This window comes from Oncorhynchus nerka, linkage group LG12 (assembly GCF_034236695.1).
Source record: "Oncorhynchus nerka isolate Pitt River linkage group LG12, Oner_Uvic_2.0, whole genome shotgun sequence".
NCBI lineage: Eukaryota > Metazoa > Chordata > Actinopteri > Salmoniformes > Salmonidae > Oncorhynchus > Oncorhynchus nerka.
Window position 1 is genome coordinate 92,575,090 of NC_088407.1, and position 20,850 is coordinate 92,595,939.

Below are 20,850 nucleotides of genomic sequence, written 5' to 3' on the forward strand. Positions count from 1 at the left end.
GGAGAGTGGAGAGGCAGGAGGAGGTGGAGAGGGAGAGGAGGTGGGAGAGGAGAGGCAGGGAGGAGGTGGAGAGGGAGAGGAGGTGGAGAGGAGAGGAGAGGAGGTGGGAGAGGGAGAGGGAGGTGGAGAGGAGAGGGAGAGGAGGTGGAGAGGCAGGAGGAGGTGGAGAGGCAGGGAGGAGGTGGAGAGGGAGAGGAGGTGGGAGGAGGAGGTGGGAGAGGGAGAGGAGGTGGAGAGGGAGGGAGGTGGAGAGGGAGGAGAGGAGGGGAGAGGGAGAGGCAGGGAGGAGGTGGAGAGGGAGAGGCAGGGAGGAGGTGGAGAGGGAGAGGAGGTGGAGAGGGGAGAGGAGAGGGAGGAGGTGGAGAGGGAGAGGCAGGGAGGAGAGGGAGAGGCAGGGAGGAGGTGGAGAGGAGAGGCAGGAGGAGGAGGTGGAGAGGGAGAGGAGGTGGAGAGGGAGAGGAGGTGGAGAGGGGAGAGGAGAGGGAGGAGGTGGAGAGGGAGAGGTGGAGAGGGAGGGGGGGGTGGAGAGGGAGAGGCAGGGAGGAGGTGGAGAGGGAGAGGCAGGGAGGAGAGGGAGAGGAGGGAGGGGAGAGGGGAGGCAGGGAGGAGGAGAGGGAGAGGGAGAGGAGGTGGAGAGGGAGAGGAGGTGAGAGAGAGGGAGAGGTGGAGAGGGAGAGGGTGGAGAGGAGAGAGAGGAGGTGGAGGGGAGAGGGAGAGGAGGTGGGAGGCAGGAGGAGGTGGGAGAGGGAGATGAGGTGGAGAGGAGTGGAGGTGGAGAGGGTGGAGAGGGAGGAGGGAGAGGAGAGGCAGGGAGAGGGAGAGGGAGAGGCAGGGAGGAGGTGGAGAGGGAGAGGAGGGGAGGAGGAGAGGAGAGGGAGGAGGGGAGGGAGAGGAGGTGGGAGGGGAGAGGAGAGGGAGGAGGTGGAGAGGGAGAGGCAGGAGGAGGAGGAGGGGAGAGGCAGGGAGGAGGTGGGAGAGGGAGAGGAGGTGGAGAGGGAGAGGAGGTGGAGAGGGGAGGGAGGAGGTGGAGAGGAGGTGGAGAGGCAGGGAGGAGGTGGAGAGGAGAGGAGGTGGAGAGGGTGTGGAGAGGAGGAGGAGGTGGAGAGGGAGAGGAGGTGGAGGGAGAGGCAGGGAGGGAGTGGCAGGGAGGAGGTGGAGAGGGAGAGGAGGTGGAGAGGAGAGGAGGAGGAGGTGGAGAGGAGAGGAGGAGGAGAGGGAGAGGAGGTGGAGAGGGAGGGAGAGAGGGGTGGGAGGGGGAGAGGGAGGGGTGGAGAGGGAGAGGGGGAGGAGTGGAGAGGGAGAGGGGAGAGGGGAGGAGGTGGGGAGGAGGGGTGGAGGGGAGAGGCAGGGAGGAGGTGGAGAGGGAGAGGCAGGGGAGGAGGTGGAGAGGTGGAGAGGGGGGAGGAGGTGGAGAGGGAGAGGGAGGTGGAGAGGGAGAGGGGAGAGGGAGGGGGAGGTGGAGAGGGAGAGGCAGGGAGGAGGTGGAGAGGGAGAGGCAGGGAGGGAGGAGGAGAGGAGAGGGAGGTGGAGAGGGAGAGGAGGTGGAGAGGGAGAGGAGGTGGGAGAGAGGCAGGGAGGAGGTGGAGAGGGAGAGGAGGTGGAGAGGGAGAGGAGGTGGAGAGGGAGAGGAGGTGGAGAGGGTGGAGAGGGAGAGGTGGGAGAGGGAGAGGAGGGGAGGGGCAGGGAGGTGGAGAGGGAGAGGAGGTGGGAGGAGGGAGAGGAGGTGGGAGGGGAGAGAGGTGGAGGAGGTGGAGAGGAGAGGGAGGAGGAGGTGGAGAGGGAGAGGCAGGGAGGAGGTGGGAGAGGGAGGGGAGGAGGTGGAGAGGGAGAGGCAGGAGGAGGTGGAGAGGGAGAGGAGGGAGGAGGTGGAGGGGAGAGGGGAGGGAGTGGAGAGGTGGAGAGGGAGAGGAGGTGGAGAGGGAGAGGAGGTGGAGAGGGAGAGGAGGTGGAGAGGGGGGAGGGAGGGAGGTGGGAGAGGGAGAGGTGGAGGTGGAGAGGAGGGGAGAGGGAGAGGAGGTGGAGAGGGAGAGGAGGTGGAGAGGGAGAGGAGGGGAGGAGGTGGAGAGGGAGAGGCAGGTGGAGAGGAGAGAGGTGGAGAGGAGGGGAGGGAGGTGGAGGGAGGAGGTGGAGAGGGAGAGGAGGAGGAGGTGGGAGAGGGAGAGGAGGTGGGGAGGGGGAGGAGGTGGAGAGGGAGAGGCAGGGGAGGAGGTGGAGAGGGAGAGGCAGGGAGGAGGTGGAGAGGGAGAGGAGGGAGGAGAGGGAGAGGCAGGAGGAGGAGGAGGGGAGAGGAGGTGGAGAGGGAGAGGCAGGGAGGAGGTGGAGAGGGAGAGGAGGTGGAGAGGGGAGGCAGGGGAGGTGGAGAGGGAGAGAGGTGGGAGAGGCAGGGGAGGAGGTGGAGAGGCAGGGAGGAGGTGGGGAGAGGGAGGTGGAGAGGTGGGGAGGTGGAGGGAGAGGGAGGTGGAGAGGAGGTGGAGAGGGAGAGGAGGTGGAGAGGGAGAGGAGAGGGAGGAGGTGGAGAGGGAGAGGCAGGGAATGAGGTGGAGAGGGAGAGGCAGGAGGAGGTGAGAGGAGAGGAGGTGGAGAGGAGAGGAGGTGGAGAGGGAGAGGAGAGGAGGAGGTGGAGAGGAGAGGCAGGGAGGAGGTGGAGAGGGAGAGGCAGGGAGGGGTGGGAGAGGGAGAGGAGGTGGAGAGGAGAGGAGGTGGGAGGGAGAGGAGAGGAGGAGGTGGAGAGGGAGAGGCAGGGAGGGAGGTGGGAGAGGCAGGAGGAGGTGGAGGGAGAGGAGGTGGAGAGGAGAGGAGAGGAGGAGGTGGAGGGGAGAGGCAGGGAGGAGGTGGAGAGGGAGAGGCAGGGAGGAGGTGGAGAGGGAGGCAGGGAGGAGGTGGAGAGGGAGAGGTGGAGAGGGAGGGAGGGGAGGAGGTGGAGAGGGAGAGGCAGGAGGAGGTGGAGAGGGAGAGGCAGGGAGGAGGTGGAGAGGGAGAGGCAGGGAGGAGGAGAGGGAGAGGCAGGGAGGAGGTGGAGAGGGAGAGGAGGTGGAGAGGGAGGAGGTGGAGAGGGAGAGGAGAGGAGGAGGTGGAGAGGGAGAGGCAGGAGGAGGTGGAGAGGGAGAGAGGAGGAGGTGGAGAGGGAGAGGAGAGGAGAGGAGGTGGAGAGGGAGAGGAGAGGAGAGGGAGAGGGAGAGGGAGGTGGAGAGGGGGAGAGGGAGGAGGGGGTGGAGAGGGAGAGGCAGGGAGGTGGAGAGGGAGAGGCAGGGAGGAGGTGGAGAGGGAGAGGCAGGAGGAGGTGGAGAGGGAGAGGGAGAGGAGAGGGAGAGGGAGAGGAGGTGGAGAGGGAGAGGAGGTGGAGAGGGAGAGGCAGGAGGAGGTGGAGAGGAGAGGAGGTGGAGAGGGAGAGGCAGGGAGGAGGTGGAGAGGCAGGGAGGAGGTGGGAGAGGCAGGGAGGAGGTGGAGGAGGGAGAGGGAGGTGGAGAGGGAGAGGCAGGGAGGAGGTGGAGAGGCAGGGAGGAGGTGGGAGAGGAGAGGCAGGGAGGAGGTGGGGAGGGAGAGGAGGTGGAGAGGAGAGGAGAGGGAGGAGGTGGAGAGGGAGAGGCAGGGAGGGAGGTGGAGAGGGAGAGGCAGGGGAGGGTGGAGGGAGGAGGTGGAGAGGGAGAGGCAGGGGAGGTGGAGAGGGAGAGGAGGTGGAGGTGGAGAGGGAGGAGGTGGAGAGAGGAGGTGGAGAGGGAGAGGGAGAGGAGGTGGAGAGGAGAGGCAGGGAGGAGGTGGAGAGGGAGAGGAGGTGGAGAGAGAGGAGAGGGAGGTGGAGAGGGAGAGGAGGTGGGAGGTGGAGAGGGAGAGGGAGGTGGAGAGGCAGGGAGGAGGTGGAGAGGCAGGGAGGAGGTGGAGAGGCAGGAGAGGTGGAGAGGAGAGGAGGTGGAGAGGCAGGGAGGAGGTGGAGAGGGAGAGGAGGTGGGAGAGGGAGAGGGAGAGGGAGAGGGGAGGAGGAGAGGGAGAGGGAGAGGAGGTGGAGAGGGAGAGGAGGTGGAGAGGAGGTGGAGAGGGAGAGGAGGTGGAGAGGGAGAGAGGTGGAGAGGGAGAGGCAGGGAGGAGGTGGAGAGGGAGAGGCAGGGAGGATGAGGGAGAGGGAGGAGGAGGTGGAGAGGAGGAGGAGAGGGGAGGAGGAGGGAGGAGGTGGAGGGGAGGAGGTGGAGAGGAGAGTGCAGGGAGGAGGTGGAGAGGGAGAGAGGGGTGGAGAGGAGAGGCAGGGAGGTGGAGGAGGTGGAGAGGGGAGAGGCAGGGAGGAGGTGGAGAGGGAGAGAGGTGGAGAGGGAGAGGAGGTGGAGAGGCAGAGAGGAGGTGGAGGAGGGGAGGAGGTGGAGAGGAGGAGGTGGAGAGGGAGGAGGAGAGGGAGGAGGGAGAGGAGAGGCAGGGAGGAGGTGGAGAGGGAGAGGCAGGGAGGAGGTGGAGAGGGAGAGGAGGTGGAGAGGAGGAGAGGCAGGGAGGTGGAGAGGGAGAGGGGGAGGAGGTGGAGAGGGAGAGGCAGGGAGGAGGTGGAGAGGGAGAGGAGGTGGAGAGGGGAGAGGAGGTGGAGAGGGGGAGGGAGAGGAGGTGGGAGGGAGAGGAGGTGGAGAGGGAGAGGAGGTGGAGAGGCAGGGAGGAGGTGGAGAGGGAGAGGAGGTGGAGAGGAGGTGGAGAGGGAGGAGGTGGAGAGGGAGAGGAGGTGGAGAGGAGGTGGAGAGGGAGAGGAGGTGGAGGAGAGGAGAGGGAGGAGGTGGAGAGGAGAGGCAGGGAGGAGGTGGAGAGGGAGAGGAGGTGGGAGAGGGAGAGGAGGTGGAGAGGGAGGGAGAGGTGGAGAGGGAGAGGCAGGGAGAGGTGGAGAGGCAGGAGGCAGGGGAGGGGAGAGGGAGAGGCAGGGGAGGAGGTGGGAGCAGGAGAGGAGGTGGAGAGGGAGAGAGGTGGAGAGGGAGAGGAGAGGGAGAGGTGGGAGAGGGAGGGAGGGGTGGAGAGGGAGAGGCAGGGAGGAGGTGGAGAGGGGAGAGGCAGGGAGGAGGTGGAGAGGGAGAGGCAGGGGAGGAGGTGGAGAGGAGAGGAGGAGAGGGAGAGGAGGTGAGAGGGAGAGGAGAGGGAGGAGGAGAGTGGAGAGGCAGGAGGAGGTGGAGAGGGGAGAGGCAGGGAGGGAGGTGGAGAGGGAGAGAGGCAGGGAGGAGGTGGAGAGGGAGAGGCAGGGAGGAGGTGGGAGAGGGAGAGGAGGTGGGAGAGGGAGGCAGGAGAGGTGGAGAGGGAGAGGAGGTGGGAGAGGGAGAGGGAGAGGAGGTGGAGAGGGAGAGGAGGGGGGAGAGGCAGGGAGGAGGTGGAGAGGGAGAGGAGGTGAGGAGGAGGTGGAGAGGAGAGGAGGTGGAGAGGGAGAGGAGGTGGGAGAGGAGGTGGAGAGGAGAGAGGTGGAGAGGGGAGGAGAGGGAGGAGGTGGAGAGGAGAGGCAGGAAGGAGGTGGGAGAGGGAGAGGCAGGAGAGGGAGAGGAGAGGAGGTGGAGAGGGAGGAGGTGGAGAGGAGAGGAGGTGGAGGAGGAGAGGGGAGAGGGAGGAGGTGGAGAGGAGAGGCAGGGAGGAGGTGGAGGAGGAGAGGCAGGGGGAGGTGGGAGAGGGAGAGGAGGTGGAGAGGGAGAGGAGGAGGGAGGGGAGGAGAGGGAGGAGGTGGAGAGGGAGAGGAGGAGGAGGAGAGGGAGAGGGAGGAGGTGGAGAGGGAGAGGCAGGGAGGAGGAGAGAGAGGAGGGGAGGAGGTGGAGAGGGAGAGGCAGGAGGAGGTGGGAGAGGGAGAGGCAGGGAGGAGGTGGGAGAGGGAGAGGAGGAGGTGGAGAGGGAGAGGCAGGGGAGAGGGAGAGGAGAGGCAGGGGAGGGAGGTGGAGAGGGAGAGGCAGGGTGGAGGTGGAGAGGGAGAGGGGAGGAGGTGGAGAGGGAGAGGGAGGAGGTGGAGAGGGAGAGGCAGGGAGGAGGTGGAGAGGAGAGGCAGGGAGGAGGTGGAGAGGGAGAGGAGGTGGGAGAGGAGGGGAGGAGGGGAGGTGGAGAGGGAGAGGAGGGAGGAGGTGGAGAGGGGAGGCAGGGAGGGGAGGTGGAGGGGAGAGGCAGGGAGAGGGAGAGGAGGTGGAGAGGTGGAGAGGGGAGAGGTGGAGAGGAGAGGAGGGAGGAGGTGGAGAGGGAGAGGCAGGGAGGAGGTGGAGAGGAGAGGCAGGGAGGAGGTGGAGAGGGAGAGGGCAGGGAGGAGGTGGAGAGGGAGAGGAGGTGGAGAGGGGAGGAGGAGGAGGTGGAGAGAGGAGGAGGGAGGAGGTGGAGAGGGGAGAGGCAGGGGAGGAGGTGGAGAGGAGAGGCAGGGAGGAGGTGGAGAGGGAGAGGAGGAGAGGAGAGAGGGAGGAGGTGGAGAGGGAGAGGCAGGGAGGAGGTGGAGAGGGAGAGGCAGGGAGAGGAGGGGGAGGAGAGGGGAGGAGGTGGAGAGGGAGAGGAGGTGGAGGGAGGAGAGGAGGAGAGGGAGGAGGTGGAGAGGGAGAGGCAGGGAGGAGGTGGAGAGGAGAGGCAGGGAGGAGGTGGAGAGGAGAGGCAGGGGAGGAGAGGTGGAGAGGCAGGGAGGAGGTGGAGAGGGAGAGGAGAGGGAGAGGAGGTGGGAGAGGGAGAGGAGGTGGAGGTGGAGAGGAGAGGAGGTGGAGAGGGAGAGGAGGTGGAGAGGGAGAGGCAGGGAGGAGGTGGAGAGGGAGAGGAGGTGGAGAGGGAGAGGAGGTGGAGAGGGAGAGGCAGGGAGGAGGTGGAGAGGCAGGGAGGAGGTGGGAGGGAGGGAGGTGGAGAGGGAGAGGCAGGGGAGGAGGTGGGAGAGGCAGGGAGGAGGTGGAGAGGGAGAGGCAGGGAGGAGGTGGAGGGAGAGGAGGTGGAGAGGAGAGGAGAGGGGAGGAGGTGGAGGAGGAGAGGCAGGGAGGAGGTGGAGAGGGAGAGGCAGGGGAGAGGGAGAGGAGGTGGAGAGGGAGAGGCAGGGAGGTGGAGAGGGAGAGGAGGTGGAGAGGGGAGAGGTGGAGAGGGAGAGGAGGTGGAGAGGGAGAGGAGAGGAGGTGGAGAGGGAGAGGAGGGGGAGGAGAGGAGAGGAGGTGGAGAGGGAGAGGAGGTGGAGAGAGGAGGAGAGGTGGAGAGGAGGTGGGAGAGGGAGGAGGTGAGAGGCAGGGAGGAGGTGGGAGAGGCAGGGAGGAGGTGGAGAGGGAGAGGAGGTGGAGAGGCAGGGAGGAGGTGGAGAGGGAGAGGAGGTGGAGAGGCAGGGTGGAGAGGGAGAGGCAGGGAGGTGGAGAGGGAGAGGCAGGAGGAGGTGGAGAGGGAGAGGTGGAGAGGGAGAGGCAGGGAGGAGGTGGAGAGGCAGGGGAGGTGGGAGAGGCAGGGAGGAGGTGGGAGAGGGAGAGGAGGTGGGAGGAGAGGCAGGAGGTGGAGAGGGAGAGGCAGGGAGGAGGTGGAGAGGGGAGAGGGTGGAGAGGGAGAGGCAGGGAGGAGGTGGAGAGGGAGAGGAGGTGGAGAGGCAGGGAGGAGGTGGAGAGGAGAGGAGGTGGAGAGGAGAGGCAGGAGGTGGAGAGGCAGGGAGGAGGTGGAGAGGGAGAGGCAGAGAGGAGGTGGAGAGGGAGAGGCAGGGAGAGAGGTGGAGAGGAGAGGCAGGGAGAGAGGTGGAGAGGGAGAGGCAGGGAGAGAGGTGGAGAGGGAGAGGCAGGGAGGGGAGAGGTGGAGAGGTGGAGAGGCAGGGAGGAGGTGGAGAGGAGAGGAGGGAGGTGGGAGGAGAGGCAGGGAGGTGGGAGGAGAGGCAGGGAGAGTGGAGAGGCAGGGGAGGAGGTGGAGAGGGAGAGGCAGGGAGGAGGTGGAGAGGGAGAGGCAGGAGAGGTGGAGAGGGAGAGGCAGGGAGGTGGAGAGGGAGAGGCAGGAGGTGGGAGGAGGTGGAGGTGGAGAGGGGAGAGGCAGGGAGGAGGTGGGAGGGAGAGGCAGGGAGGAGGTGGAGAGGAGAGGCAGGAGGAGGTGGAGAGGAGAGGCAGGGGAGGAGGTGGAGCAGAATGACAAGAATAACAGGCCACAAACAGACAAATAACGGCGCAGTACAGCAGCGTTGTGCAGAACGGCATCTCTGAACACACAACTCGTCGGTCCTTGTCACGGATTGGCTATTGCAGCAGACGACCACTCAGGGTTCCACTCAGCCAACAACAATGAGAAGAGGCTCTGGTCGACACGTGATCACCAACACTGGACAATTGAGGAGTGGAAAACATTGCCTGGTCCGCCGAATCCTGGTTCCTACAAGGCCATGGTGATGGCAGTCAGGATTTGGCGAAGCAGCACGGACCTCTTGCCCCCAGGAGATGCTAACTCAATGGAGAATCTTATTTTAGTCCAGGATTATGCTTAATTTGTATCCATGAAATGAACTCATAATGTAACCAAGCCCTACTTGGCCCACCTTGGCCTGGCCTACCTGGTCCTGGCCTACCTGGGTCTGACCTACCTGGGTCTGACCTACCTGGTCCTGGCCTACCTGGGTCTGACCTACCTGGGTCTGACATACCTGGTCCAGGCCTACCTGGGTCTGGCCTACCTGGGTCTGGCCTACCTGGGTCTGGCCTACCTGGTCCTGGCCTACCTGGGTCTGACCTACCTGGGTCTGACCTACCTGGGTCTGACCTACCTGGTCCTGGCCTACCTGGGTCTGGCCTACCTGGGTCTGGCATACCTGGGTCTGACCTACCTGGGTCTGACCTACCTGGGTCTGGCCTACCTGGGTCTGGCCTACCTGGTCCAGGCCTACCTGGGTCTGGCCTACCTGGGTCTGGCCTACCTGGGTCTGGCCTACCTGGGTCTGACCTACCTGGTCCAGGCCTACCTGGGTCTGGCCTACCTGGGTCTGGCCTACCTGGTCCAGGCCTACCTGGGTCTGGCCTACCTGGTCCAGGCCTACCTGGGTCTGGCCTACCTGGGTCTGACATACCTGGGTCTGACCTACCTGGTCCTGGCCTACCTGGGTCTGGCCTACCTGGGTCTGGCCTACCTGGGTCTGGCCTACCTGGTCCTGGCCTACCTGGGTCTGGCCGTTGATGCTCAGTGTTCCTGATCTTCTCTCTCTCCTCCCAGGTATAACCTCAGCTCCCATCGCTGGCTGTCTCTCAACCGCTCTGTCAACTCCGTCATGGGACGATACGGACACTCTCTGGCACTACATGAGGTATGTGTTCTAGAGGCATGTTAGCTAGTCATGATGTAGAAACATTGAAGTAATAACAATAGTATTTCCCTCTTATACCCTGGTTGTTCAGAATGTGGGTCTTGGGTTTGAGTTCACTGTCTGGCACTACATGAGGTATGGGGCTCTAGGGACATAGTTGTTCATCCGTAGACAAATTGACAAAGTACTATTTCGTTGTCAATAGCGGAATACTCTGTAGAATACACTTTCGCTAGCTTTGTCAGAAGCTTGACCTTTGGTCCTGACCTCAAACAACATCAGAATCTGTTTCACCCTGCGGTAGATGGCTCGTTAGTGCTCCTTCTCAACGTAATGCGTTGAGATGTCAGCTAACCTCTTGTTGTTGTCTGTTGAGAAGTGAGACCTAAGATTTTGCCATCTGTCCTTCTCCGTAATGGCATATTATAACTTGTCATAACCTGTCCTCTCTAACGTCCTGTTCCTGTTCCTCCTCTCTAACGTCCTGTTCCTCCTCTCTAACGTCCTGTTCCTCCTCTCTAACGTCCTGTTCCTCCTCCTCTAACGTCCTGTTCCTCCTCTCTAACGTCCTGTCCTAACATCCTGTTGCTCCTCTCTAACGTCCTGTTCCTCCTCCTCTAACGTCCTGTTCCTCCTCCTCTAACGTCCTGTCCCTCCTCTCTAACGTCCTGTTCCTCCTCTCTAACTTCCTGTTCCTCCTCTCTAACGTCCTGTCCCTCCCCTCTAACGTCCTGTCCCTCCTCTCTAACGTCCTGTTCCTCCTCTAACGTCCTGTTCCTCCTCTAACGTCCTGTTCCTCCTCTCTAACGTCCTGTTCCTCCTCTCTAACGTCCTGTTCCTCCTCTCTAACGTCCTGTTCCTCCTCTCTAACGTCCTGTTCCTCCTCTCTAACGTCCTGTTCCTCCTCTCTAACGTCCTGTTCCTCCTCTCTAACGTCCTGTTCCTCCTCTCTAACGTCCTGTTCCTCCTCTCTAACGCCCCTGTTCCTCCCTCTCTAACGTCCTGTTCCTCCTCTCTAACGTCCTGTTCCTCCTCTAACGTCCTGTTCCTCCTCTAACGTCCTGTTCCTCCTCTCTAATGTCCTGTTCCTCCTCTCTAACGTCCTGTTCCTCCTCTCTAACGTCCTGTTCCTCCTCCTCTAACGTCCTGTTCCTCCTCTCTAACTTCCTGTTCCTCCTCTCTAACGTCCTGTTCCTCCTCTCTAACGTCCTGTTCCTCCTCTCTAACGTCCTGTTCCTCCTCTCTAATGTCCTGTTCCTCCTCTCTAACGTCCTGTTCCTCCTCTCTAACGTCCTGTTCATCCTCTCTAACGTCCTGTTCCTCCTCTCTAACGTCCTGTTCCTCCTCCTCTAACGTCCTGTTCCTCCTCTCTAACGTCCTGTTCCTCCTCTCTAACGTCCTGTTCCTCCTCTCTAACGTCCTGTTCCTCCTCTCTAACGTCCTGTTCCTCCTCTCTAACGTCCTGTTTATCCTCTCTAACGTCCTGTTCCTCCTCTCTAACGTCCTGTTCCTCCTCTCTAACGTCCTGTTCCTCCTCTCTAACGTCCCGTCCCTCCTCTCTAACGTCCCGTTCCTCCTCTCTAACGTCCCGTTCCTCCTCTCTAACGCCCAGTTCCTCCTCTCTAACGTCCTGTTCCTCCTCTCTAACGTCCTGTTCCTCCTCTCTAACGTCCTGTTCCTCCTCTCTAAAGTCCTGTCCCTCCTCTCTAACGTCCTGTTCCTCCTCTCTAAGGTCCTGTTCCTCCTCTCTAACGTCCTGTTCCTCCTCCTCTAACGTCCTGTTCCTCCTCTCTAACGTCCTGTTCCTCCTCTCTAACGTCCTGTTCCTCCTCTCTAACGTCCTGTTCCTCCTCTCTAACGTCCTGTTCCTCCTCTCTAACGTCCTGTTCCTCCTCTCTAACGTTCCTCCCTGTTCCTCCTCCTCTAACGCCCTGTTCCTCCTCTCTAACGTCCTGTTCCTCCTCTCTAACTTCCTGTTCCTCCTCTCTAACGTCCTGTCCTAACATCCTGTTCCTCCTCTCTAACGTCCTGTCCCTCCTCTCTAACGTCCTGTTCCTCCTCTCTAACTTCCTGTTCCTCCTCTAACGTCCTGTTCCTCCTCTCTAACTTCCTGTTCCTCCTCTAAACCCAGGGAAAGATCTACATGTACGGAGGGAAGATAGACTCTACTGGCAACGTGACCAGCCAGCTGTGGGTGTTCCACATCCAGAACCAGACCTGGGTGTCCCTCTCTGCCCGAGCCCAGGAACAGTGGGCCGTGGTGGGACACTCTGCCCACGTAGTGCCCCCCCTGTTGGAGGGGGGTAGTCCAGTCATGTTGGTGCTGTTCGGACACTGTCCTCTATACGGGTACATCAGCCAGGTGCAGGAGTACAACTTTGGTGAGCGTGACCATATATGGTGTTCCTGTATTCAATTTGTACGTGACCTTATATGGTGTTCCTGTTGGTCCTGTAGATTTTTACGTGACCGTATATGGTGTTCCTGTTGGTCCTGTAGATTTGTACGTGACCATATATGGTGTTCCTGTTGGTCCTGTAGATTTTTGCGTGACCATATATGGTGTTCCTGTTGGTCCTGTAGATTTGCACGTGACCATATGGTGTTCCTGTATTCAACTGTTGGTCCTGTAGATTTCCCAGCTCCCTATAAACAGATCGTATATTGTTGTTCTTAACCCTCTGTTATGAAGTATCGTTACATAGACATACAAAGTACGTGGAGACCCTTCAAATTAGTGGATTCGGCTTTTTCAGCCACACCTGTTGCTGACAGGTGTATAAAATTGATTGAGAGAGGCAGTAGGGGTGACCAGGGATGTTCTCTGTTTAGTGAGTCCTCCAGATCAGAGGCAGTAGGGAGGACCAGGGATGTTCTCTGTTTAGTGAGTCCTCCAGATCAGAGGCAGTAGGGATGACCAGGGATGTTCTCTGTTTAGTGAGTCCTTCATATCAACACTAACCCATACCTGACTAGACACAGCCATAACCAACCCATACCTGACTATACACAGCCATAACCAACCCTAACCCATACCTGACTATACACAGCCATAACCAACCCTAACCCATACCTGACTATACACAGCCATAACCGACCCTAACCCATACCTGACTATACACAGCCATAACCAACCCTAACCCATACCTGACTATACACAGCCATAACCGACCCTAACCCATACCTGACTAGACACAGCCATAACCAACCCTAACCCATACCTGACTAGACACAGCCATAACCGACCCTAACCCATACCTGACTATACACAGCCATAACCAACCCCTAACCCATACCTGACTATACACAGCCATAACCAACCCTAACCCATACCTGACTAGACACAGCCATAACCGACCCATACCTGACTAGACAGCCATAACCGACCCTAACCCATACCTGACTATACACAGCCATAACCGACCCTAACCCATACCTGACTAGACACAGCCATAACCGACCCATACCTGACTAGACACAGCCATAACTAACCCTAACCCATACCTGACTATACACAGCCATAACCAACCCAGACCCATACCTGACTATACACAGCCATAACTAACCCTAACCCATACCTGACTATACACAGCCATAACCAACCCATACCTGACTATACACAGCCATAACCAACCCATACCTGACTATACACAGCCATAACCAACCCTAACCCATACCTGACTATACACAGCCATAACCAACCCATACCTGACTATACACAGCCATAACTAACCCATACCTGACTATACACAGCCATAACCAACCCTAACCCATACCTGACTATACACAGCCATAACCAACCCTAACCCATACCTGACTATACACAGCCATAACCAACCCAGACCCATACCTGACTATACACAGCCATAACTAACCCTAACCCATACCTGACTACACAGCCATAACCATCCCATACCTGACTATACACAGCCATAACCGACACTAACCCATACCTGAGTACACAGCCATAACCAACCCATACCTGACTAGACACAGCCATAACCAACCCATACCTGACTATACACAGCCATAACCGACCCTAACCCATACCTGACTATACACAGCCATAACCAACCCATACCTGACTATACATAGCCATAACCAACCCTAACCCATACCTGACTAGACACAGCCATAACCAACCCAGACCCATACCTGACTATACACAGCCATAACCAACCCAGACCCATACCTGACTATACACAGCCATAACCAACCCTAATCCATACCTGACTAGACACAGCCATAACCAACCCTAACCCATACCTGACTACACAGCCATAACCGACCCTAACCCATACCTGACTACACAGCCATAACCGACCCTAACCCATACCTGACTATACACAGCCATAAGCGACCCTAACCCATACCTGACTATACACAGCCATAAGCGACCCTAACCCATACCTGACTATACACAGCCATAACCAACCCTAACCCATACCTGACTAGACACAGCCATAACCGACCCTAACCCATACCTGACTACACAGCCATAACTGACCCATACCTGACTATACACAGCCATAACCGACCCTAACCCATACCTGACTATACACAGCCATAACCGACCCTAACCCATACCTGACTAGACACAGCTATAACCGACCCATACCTGACTATACACAGCCATAACCGACCCTAACCCATACCTGACTATACACAGCCATAACCAACCCTAAACCATACCTGACTATACACAGCCATAACCGACCCTAACCCATACCTGACTAGACACAGCCATAACCAACCCTAACCCATACCTGACTAGACACAGCCATAACCGACCCTAACCCATACCTGACTATACACAGCCATAACCAACCCCTAACCCATACCTGACTATACACAGCCATAACCAACCCTAACCCATACCTGACTAGACACAGCCATAACCGACCCATACCTGACTAGACACAGCCATAACTAACCCTAACCCATACCTGACTATACACAGCCATAACCAACCCAGACCCATACCTGACTATACACAGCCATAACTAACCCTAACCCATACCTGACTATACACAGCCATAACCAACCCATACCTGACTATACACAGCCATAACCAACCCATACCTGACTATACACAGCCATAACCAACCATAACCCATACCTGACTATACACAGCCATAACCAACCCATACCTGACTATACACAGCCATAACTAACCCATACCTGACTATACACAGCCATAACCAACCCTAACCCATACCTGACTATACACAGCCATAACCAACCCTAACCCATACCTGACTATACACAGCCATAACCAACCCAGACCCATACCTGACTATACACAGCCATAACTAACCCTAACCCATACCTGACTACACAGCCATAACCAACCCATACCTGACTATACACAGCCATAACCGACACTAACCCATACCTGAGTACACAGCCATAACCAACCCATACCTGACTAGACACAGCCATAACCAACCCATACCTGACTATACACAGCCATAACCGACCCTAACCCATACCTGACTACACATCCATAACCAACCCATACCTGACTAGACACAGCCATAACCGACCCTAACCCATACCTGACTATACACAGCCATAACCAACCCATACCTGACTATACATAGCCATAACCAACCCTAACCCATACCTGACTAGACACAGCCATAACCAACCCAGACCCATACCTGACTAGACACAGCCATAACCAACCCAGACCCATACCTGACTATACACAGCCATAACCAACCCTAACCCATACCTGACTAGACACAGCCATAACCAACCCTAACCCATACCTGACTACACAGCCATAACCGACCCTAACCCATACCTGACTATACACAGCCATAAGCGACCCTAACCCATACCTGACTATACACAGCCATAAGCGACCCTAACCCATACCTGACTATACACAGCCATAACCAACCCTAACCCATACCTGACTAGACACAGCCATAACCGACCCTAACCCATACCTGACTACACAGCCATAACTGACCCATACCTGACTATACACAGCCATAACCGACCCTAACCCATACCTGACTATACACAGCCATAACCGACCCTAACCCATACCTGACTAGACACAGCCATAACCGACCCATACCTGACTATACACAGCCATAACCGACCCTAACCCATACCTGACTATACACAGCCATAACTGACCCTAACCCATACCTGACTATACACAGCCATAACCGACCCTAACCCATACCTGACTATACACAGCCATAACCGACCCTAACCCATACCTGACTATACACAGCCATAACCAACCCATACCTGACTAGACACAGCCATAACCGACCCTAACCCATACCTGACTAGACACAGCCATAACCGACCCATACCTGACTAGACACAGCCATAACCGACCCTAACCCATACCTGACTATACACAGCCATAACCGACCCTAACCCATACCTGACTATACACAGCCATAACCGACCCTAACCCATACCTGACTAGACACAGCCATAACCGACCCTAACCCATACCTGACTACACACAGCCATAACCAACCCTAACCCATACCTGACTATACACAGCCATAACCGACCCTAACCCATACCTGACTATACACAGCCATAACCGACCCTAATCCATACCTGACTATACACAGCCATAACCGACCCTAACCCATACCTGACTATACACAGCCATAACCGACCCTAACCCATACCTGACTATACACAGCCATAACCAACCCATACCTGACTAGACACAGCCATAACCAACCCTAACCCATACCTGACTAGACACAGCCATTACCAACCCTAACCCATACCTGACTAGACACAGCCATAACCGACCCTAACCCATACCTGACTATACACAGCCATAACCAACCCTAACCCATACCTGACTATACACAGCCATAACCAACCCTAACCCATACCTGACTATACACAGCCATAACCGACCCATACCTGACTATACACAGCCATAACCGACCCTAACCCATACCTGACTAGACACAGCCATAACCAACCCTAACCCATACCTGACTATACACAGCCATAACCGACCCTAACCCATACCTGACTATACACAGCCATAACCGACCCATACCTGACTAGACAGCCATAACCGACCCTAACCCATACCTGACTATACACAGCCATAACCAACCCTAAACCATACCTGACTATACACAGCCATAACCGACCCTAACCCATACCTGACTAGACACAGCCATAACCAACCCTAACCCATACCTGACTAGACACAGCCATAACCGACCCTAACCCATACCTGACTATACACAGCCATAACCAACCCCTAACCCATACCTGACTATACACAGCCATAACCAACCCTAACCCATACCTGACTAGACACAGCCATAACCGACCCATACCTGACTAGACACAGCCATAACTAACCCTAACCCATACCTGACTATACACAGCCATAACCAACCCAGACCCATACCTGACTATACACAGCCATAACTAACCCTAACCCATACCTGACTATACACAGCCATAACCAACCCATACCTGACTATACACAGCCATAACCAACCCATACCTGACTATACACAGCCATAACCAACCATAACCCATACCTGACTATACACAGCCATAACCAACCCATACCTGACTATACACAGCCATAACTAACCCATACCTGACTATACACAGCCATAACTAACCCATACCTGACTATACACAGCCATAACCAACCCTAACCCATACCTGACTATACACAGCCATAACCAACCCTAACCCATACCTGACTATACACAGCCATAACCAACCCAGACCCATACCTGACTATACACAGCCATAACTAACCCTAACCCATACCTGACTACACAGCCATAACCAACCCATACCTGACTATACACAGCCATAACCGACACTAACCCATACCTGAGTACACAGCCATAACCAACCCATACCTGACTAGACACAGCCATAACCAACCCATACCTGACTATACACAGCCATAACCGACCCTAACCCATACCTGACTACACATCCATAACCAACCCATACCTGACTAGACACAGCCATAACCGACCCTAACCCATACCTGACTATACACAGCCATAACCAACCCATACCTGACTATACATAGCCATAACCAACCCTAACCCATACCTGACTAGACACAGCCATAACCAACCCAGACCCATACCTGACTAGACACAGCCATAACCAACCCAGACCCATACCTGACTATACACAGCCATAACCAACCCTAACCCATACCTGACTAGACACAGCCATAACCAACCCTAACCCATACCTGACTACACAGCCATAACCGACCCTAACCCATACCTGACTATACACAGCCATAAGCGACCCTAACCCATACCTGACTATACACAGCCATAAGCGACCCTAACCCATACCTGACTATACACAGCCATAACCAACCCTAACCCATACCTGACTAGACACAGCCATAACCGACCCTAACCCATACCTGACTACACAGCCATAACTGACCCATACCTGACTATACACAGCCATAACCGACCCTAACCCATACCTGACTATACACAGCCATAACCGACCCTAACCCATACCTGACTAGACACAGCCATAACCGACCCATACCTGACTATACACAGCCATAACCGACCCTAACCCATACCTGACTATACACAGCCATAACTGACCCTAACCCATACCTGACTATACACAGCCATAACCGACCCTAACCCATACCTGACTATACACAGCCATAACCGACCCTAACCCATACCTGACTATACACAGCCATAACCAACCCATACCTGACTAGACACAGCCATAACCGACCCTAACCCATACCTGACTAGACACAGCCATAACCGACCCATACCTGACTAGACACAGCCATAACCGACCCTAACCCATACCTGACTATACACAGCCATAACCGACCCTAACCCATACCTGACTATACACAGCCATAACCTCCACCCTAACCCATACCTGACTAGACACAGCCATAACCGACCCTAACCCATACCTGACTACACACAGCCATAACCAACCCTAACCCATACCTGACTATACACAGCCATAACCGACCCTAACCCATACCTGACTATACACAGCCATAACCGACCCTAATCCATACCTGACTATACACAGCCATAACCCACTTAACCCATACCTGACTATACACAGCCATAACCGACCCTAACCCATACCTGACTATACACAGCCATAACCAACCCATACCTGACTAGACACAGCCATAACCAACCCTAACCCATACCTGACTAGACACAGCCATTACCAACCCTAACCCATACCTGACCAGACACAGCCATAACCGACCCTAACCCATACCTGACTATACACAGCCATAACCAACCCTAACCCATACCTGACTATACACAGCCATAACCAACCCTAACCCATACCTGACTATACACAGCCATAACCGACCCATACCTGACTATACACAGCCATAACCGACCCTAACCCATACCTGACTAGACACAGCCATAACCAACCCTAACCCATACCTGACTATACACAGCCATAACCGACCCTAACCCATACCTGACTATACACAGCCATAACCGACCCATACCTGACTATACACAGCCATAACCAACCCTAACCCATACCTGACTATACACAGCCATAACCAACCCTAACCCATACCTGACTATACACAGCCATAACCGACCCATACCTGACTATACACAGCCATAACCGACCCTAACCCATACCTGACTATACACAGCCATAACCAACCCTAACCCATACCTGACTATACACAGCCATAACCGACCCATACCTGACTATACACAGCCATAACCGACCCTAACCCATACCTGACTAGACACAGCCATAACCAACCCTAACCCATACCTGACTAGACACAGCCATAACCAACCCTAACCCATACCTGACTATACACAGCCATAACCAACCCTAACCCATACCTGTTGGGAAAATTATGATTAAATGACTGAACAAATCATTTTAAATGGAACTGTAACTAAGTAAAACTTATACTCTGTTATATTATATCTGATTAACAATATGAGTTCATAAGAAGCGATTGTGTGACACGGACAAGGAGTAATTCAAGTTAATGAACACCATTCCAACTAGGAAGAAACAAATGGGTTGGGGACTGTGTAAACTAATGGGTTGGGGACTGTGTAAACTAATGGGTTGGGGACTGTGTAAACTAATGGGTTGGGGACTGTAAACTAATGGGTTGGGGACTGTGTAAACTAATGTGTTGGGGACTGTAAACTAATGGGTTGGGGACTGTGTAAACTAATGGGTTGGGGACTGTGTAAACTAATGGGTTGGGGACTGTGTAAACTAATGTGTTGGGGACTGTAAACTAATGGGTTGGGGACTGTGTAAACTAATGTGTTGGGGACTGTAAACTAATGGGTTGGGGACTGTGTAAACTAATGGGTTGGGGACTGTGTAAACTAATGGGTTGGGGACTGTGTAAACTAATGGGTTGGGGACTGTGTAAACTAATGGGTTGGGGAATGTGTAAACTAATGGGTTGGGGACTGTGTAAACTAATGGGTTGGGGACTGTGTAAACTAATGGGTTGGGGACTGTGTAAACTAATGGGTTGGGGACTGTGTCAACTAATGGGTTGGGGACTGTGTCAACTAATGGGTTGGGGACTGTGTCAACTAATGGGTTGGGGACTGTGTCAACTAATGGGTTGGGGACTGTGTCAACTAATGGGTTGGGGACTGTAAACTAATGGGTTGGGGACTGTAAATGAATGGGTTGGGGACTGTGTAAACTAATGGGTTGGGGACTGTGTAAACTAATGGGTTGGGGACTGTGTAAACTAATGGGTTGGGGACTGTGAACGAATGGGTTGGGGACTGTGTAAACCATAACCGATCCTAACCCATACCTGACTACACAGCCATAACCGACCCTAACCCATACCTGACTACACAGCCATAACCGACCCTAACCCATACCTGACTACACAGCCATAACCGACCCTAACCCATACCTGACTAGACACAGCCATAACCGACCCTAACCCATACCTGACAATACACAGCCATAACCAACCCATACCTGACTACACAGCCATAACCGACCCTAACCCATACCTGACTACACACAGCCATAACCGACCCTAACCCATACCTGACTACACACAGCCATAACCGACCCTAACCCATACCTGACTACACACAGCCATAACCGACCCTAACCCATACCTGACTATACAGTCATAACCGACCCTAACCCATACCTGACTATACAGTCATAACCGACCCTAACCCATACCTGACTAGACAGCCATAACCGACCCTAACCCATACCTGACTATACACAGCCATAACCGACCCTAACCCATACCTGACTACACAGCCATAACCAACCCTAACCCATACCTGACTAGACACAGCCATAACCAACCCATACCTGACTAGACACAGCCATAACCAACCCTAACCCATACCTGACTAGACACAGCCATAACCAACCCATACCTGACTAGACACAGCCATAACCGACCCTCTGTTCTGCCTCAGCTAGGAACACGTGGCGTGCCGTGGTGACCGATGGAGCCCTGGTGCAGGGAGGTTACGCCACAGCAGTGTGTTTGACCCTCCTCCCGGGCCATCTACATCCACGGAGGGTACAAGGCCTTCAGCGCTAACAAGTACGGCCTGTCTGGGAGACCTGTACAAGTACGACGTGGA

At 56.0% G+C, this 20,850-nt stretch overlaps 2 protein-coding genes across 2 annotated transcripts in view; both read left to right on the forward strand.

Moving 5' to 3' along the window:
• Window positions 1-20,807, forward strand: part of LOC135574400 (attractin-like) — a 49,075-nt gene extending 28,268 nt beyond the window's left edge. Inside the window, exons 5-7 of the mRNA XM_065025987.1 lie at window positions 9,106-9,196; window positions 11,328-11,577; window positions 20,680-20,807. Of these exons, the coding sequence (XP_064882059.1) occupies window positions 9,106-9,196; window positions 11,328-11,577; window positions 20,680-20,807 (469 nt within the window). The remainder of the gene's footprint in view (window positions 1-9,105; window positions 9,197-11,327; window positions 11,578-20,679) is intronic.
• Window positions 1-20,850, forward strand: part of LOC135574386 (GDNF family receptor alpha-4-like) — a 780,873-nt gene that overhangs the window by 636,342 nt on the left and 123,681 nt on the right. The window lies entirely within an intron of this gene.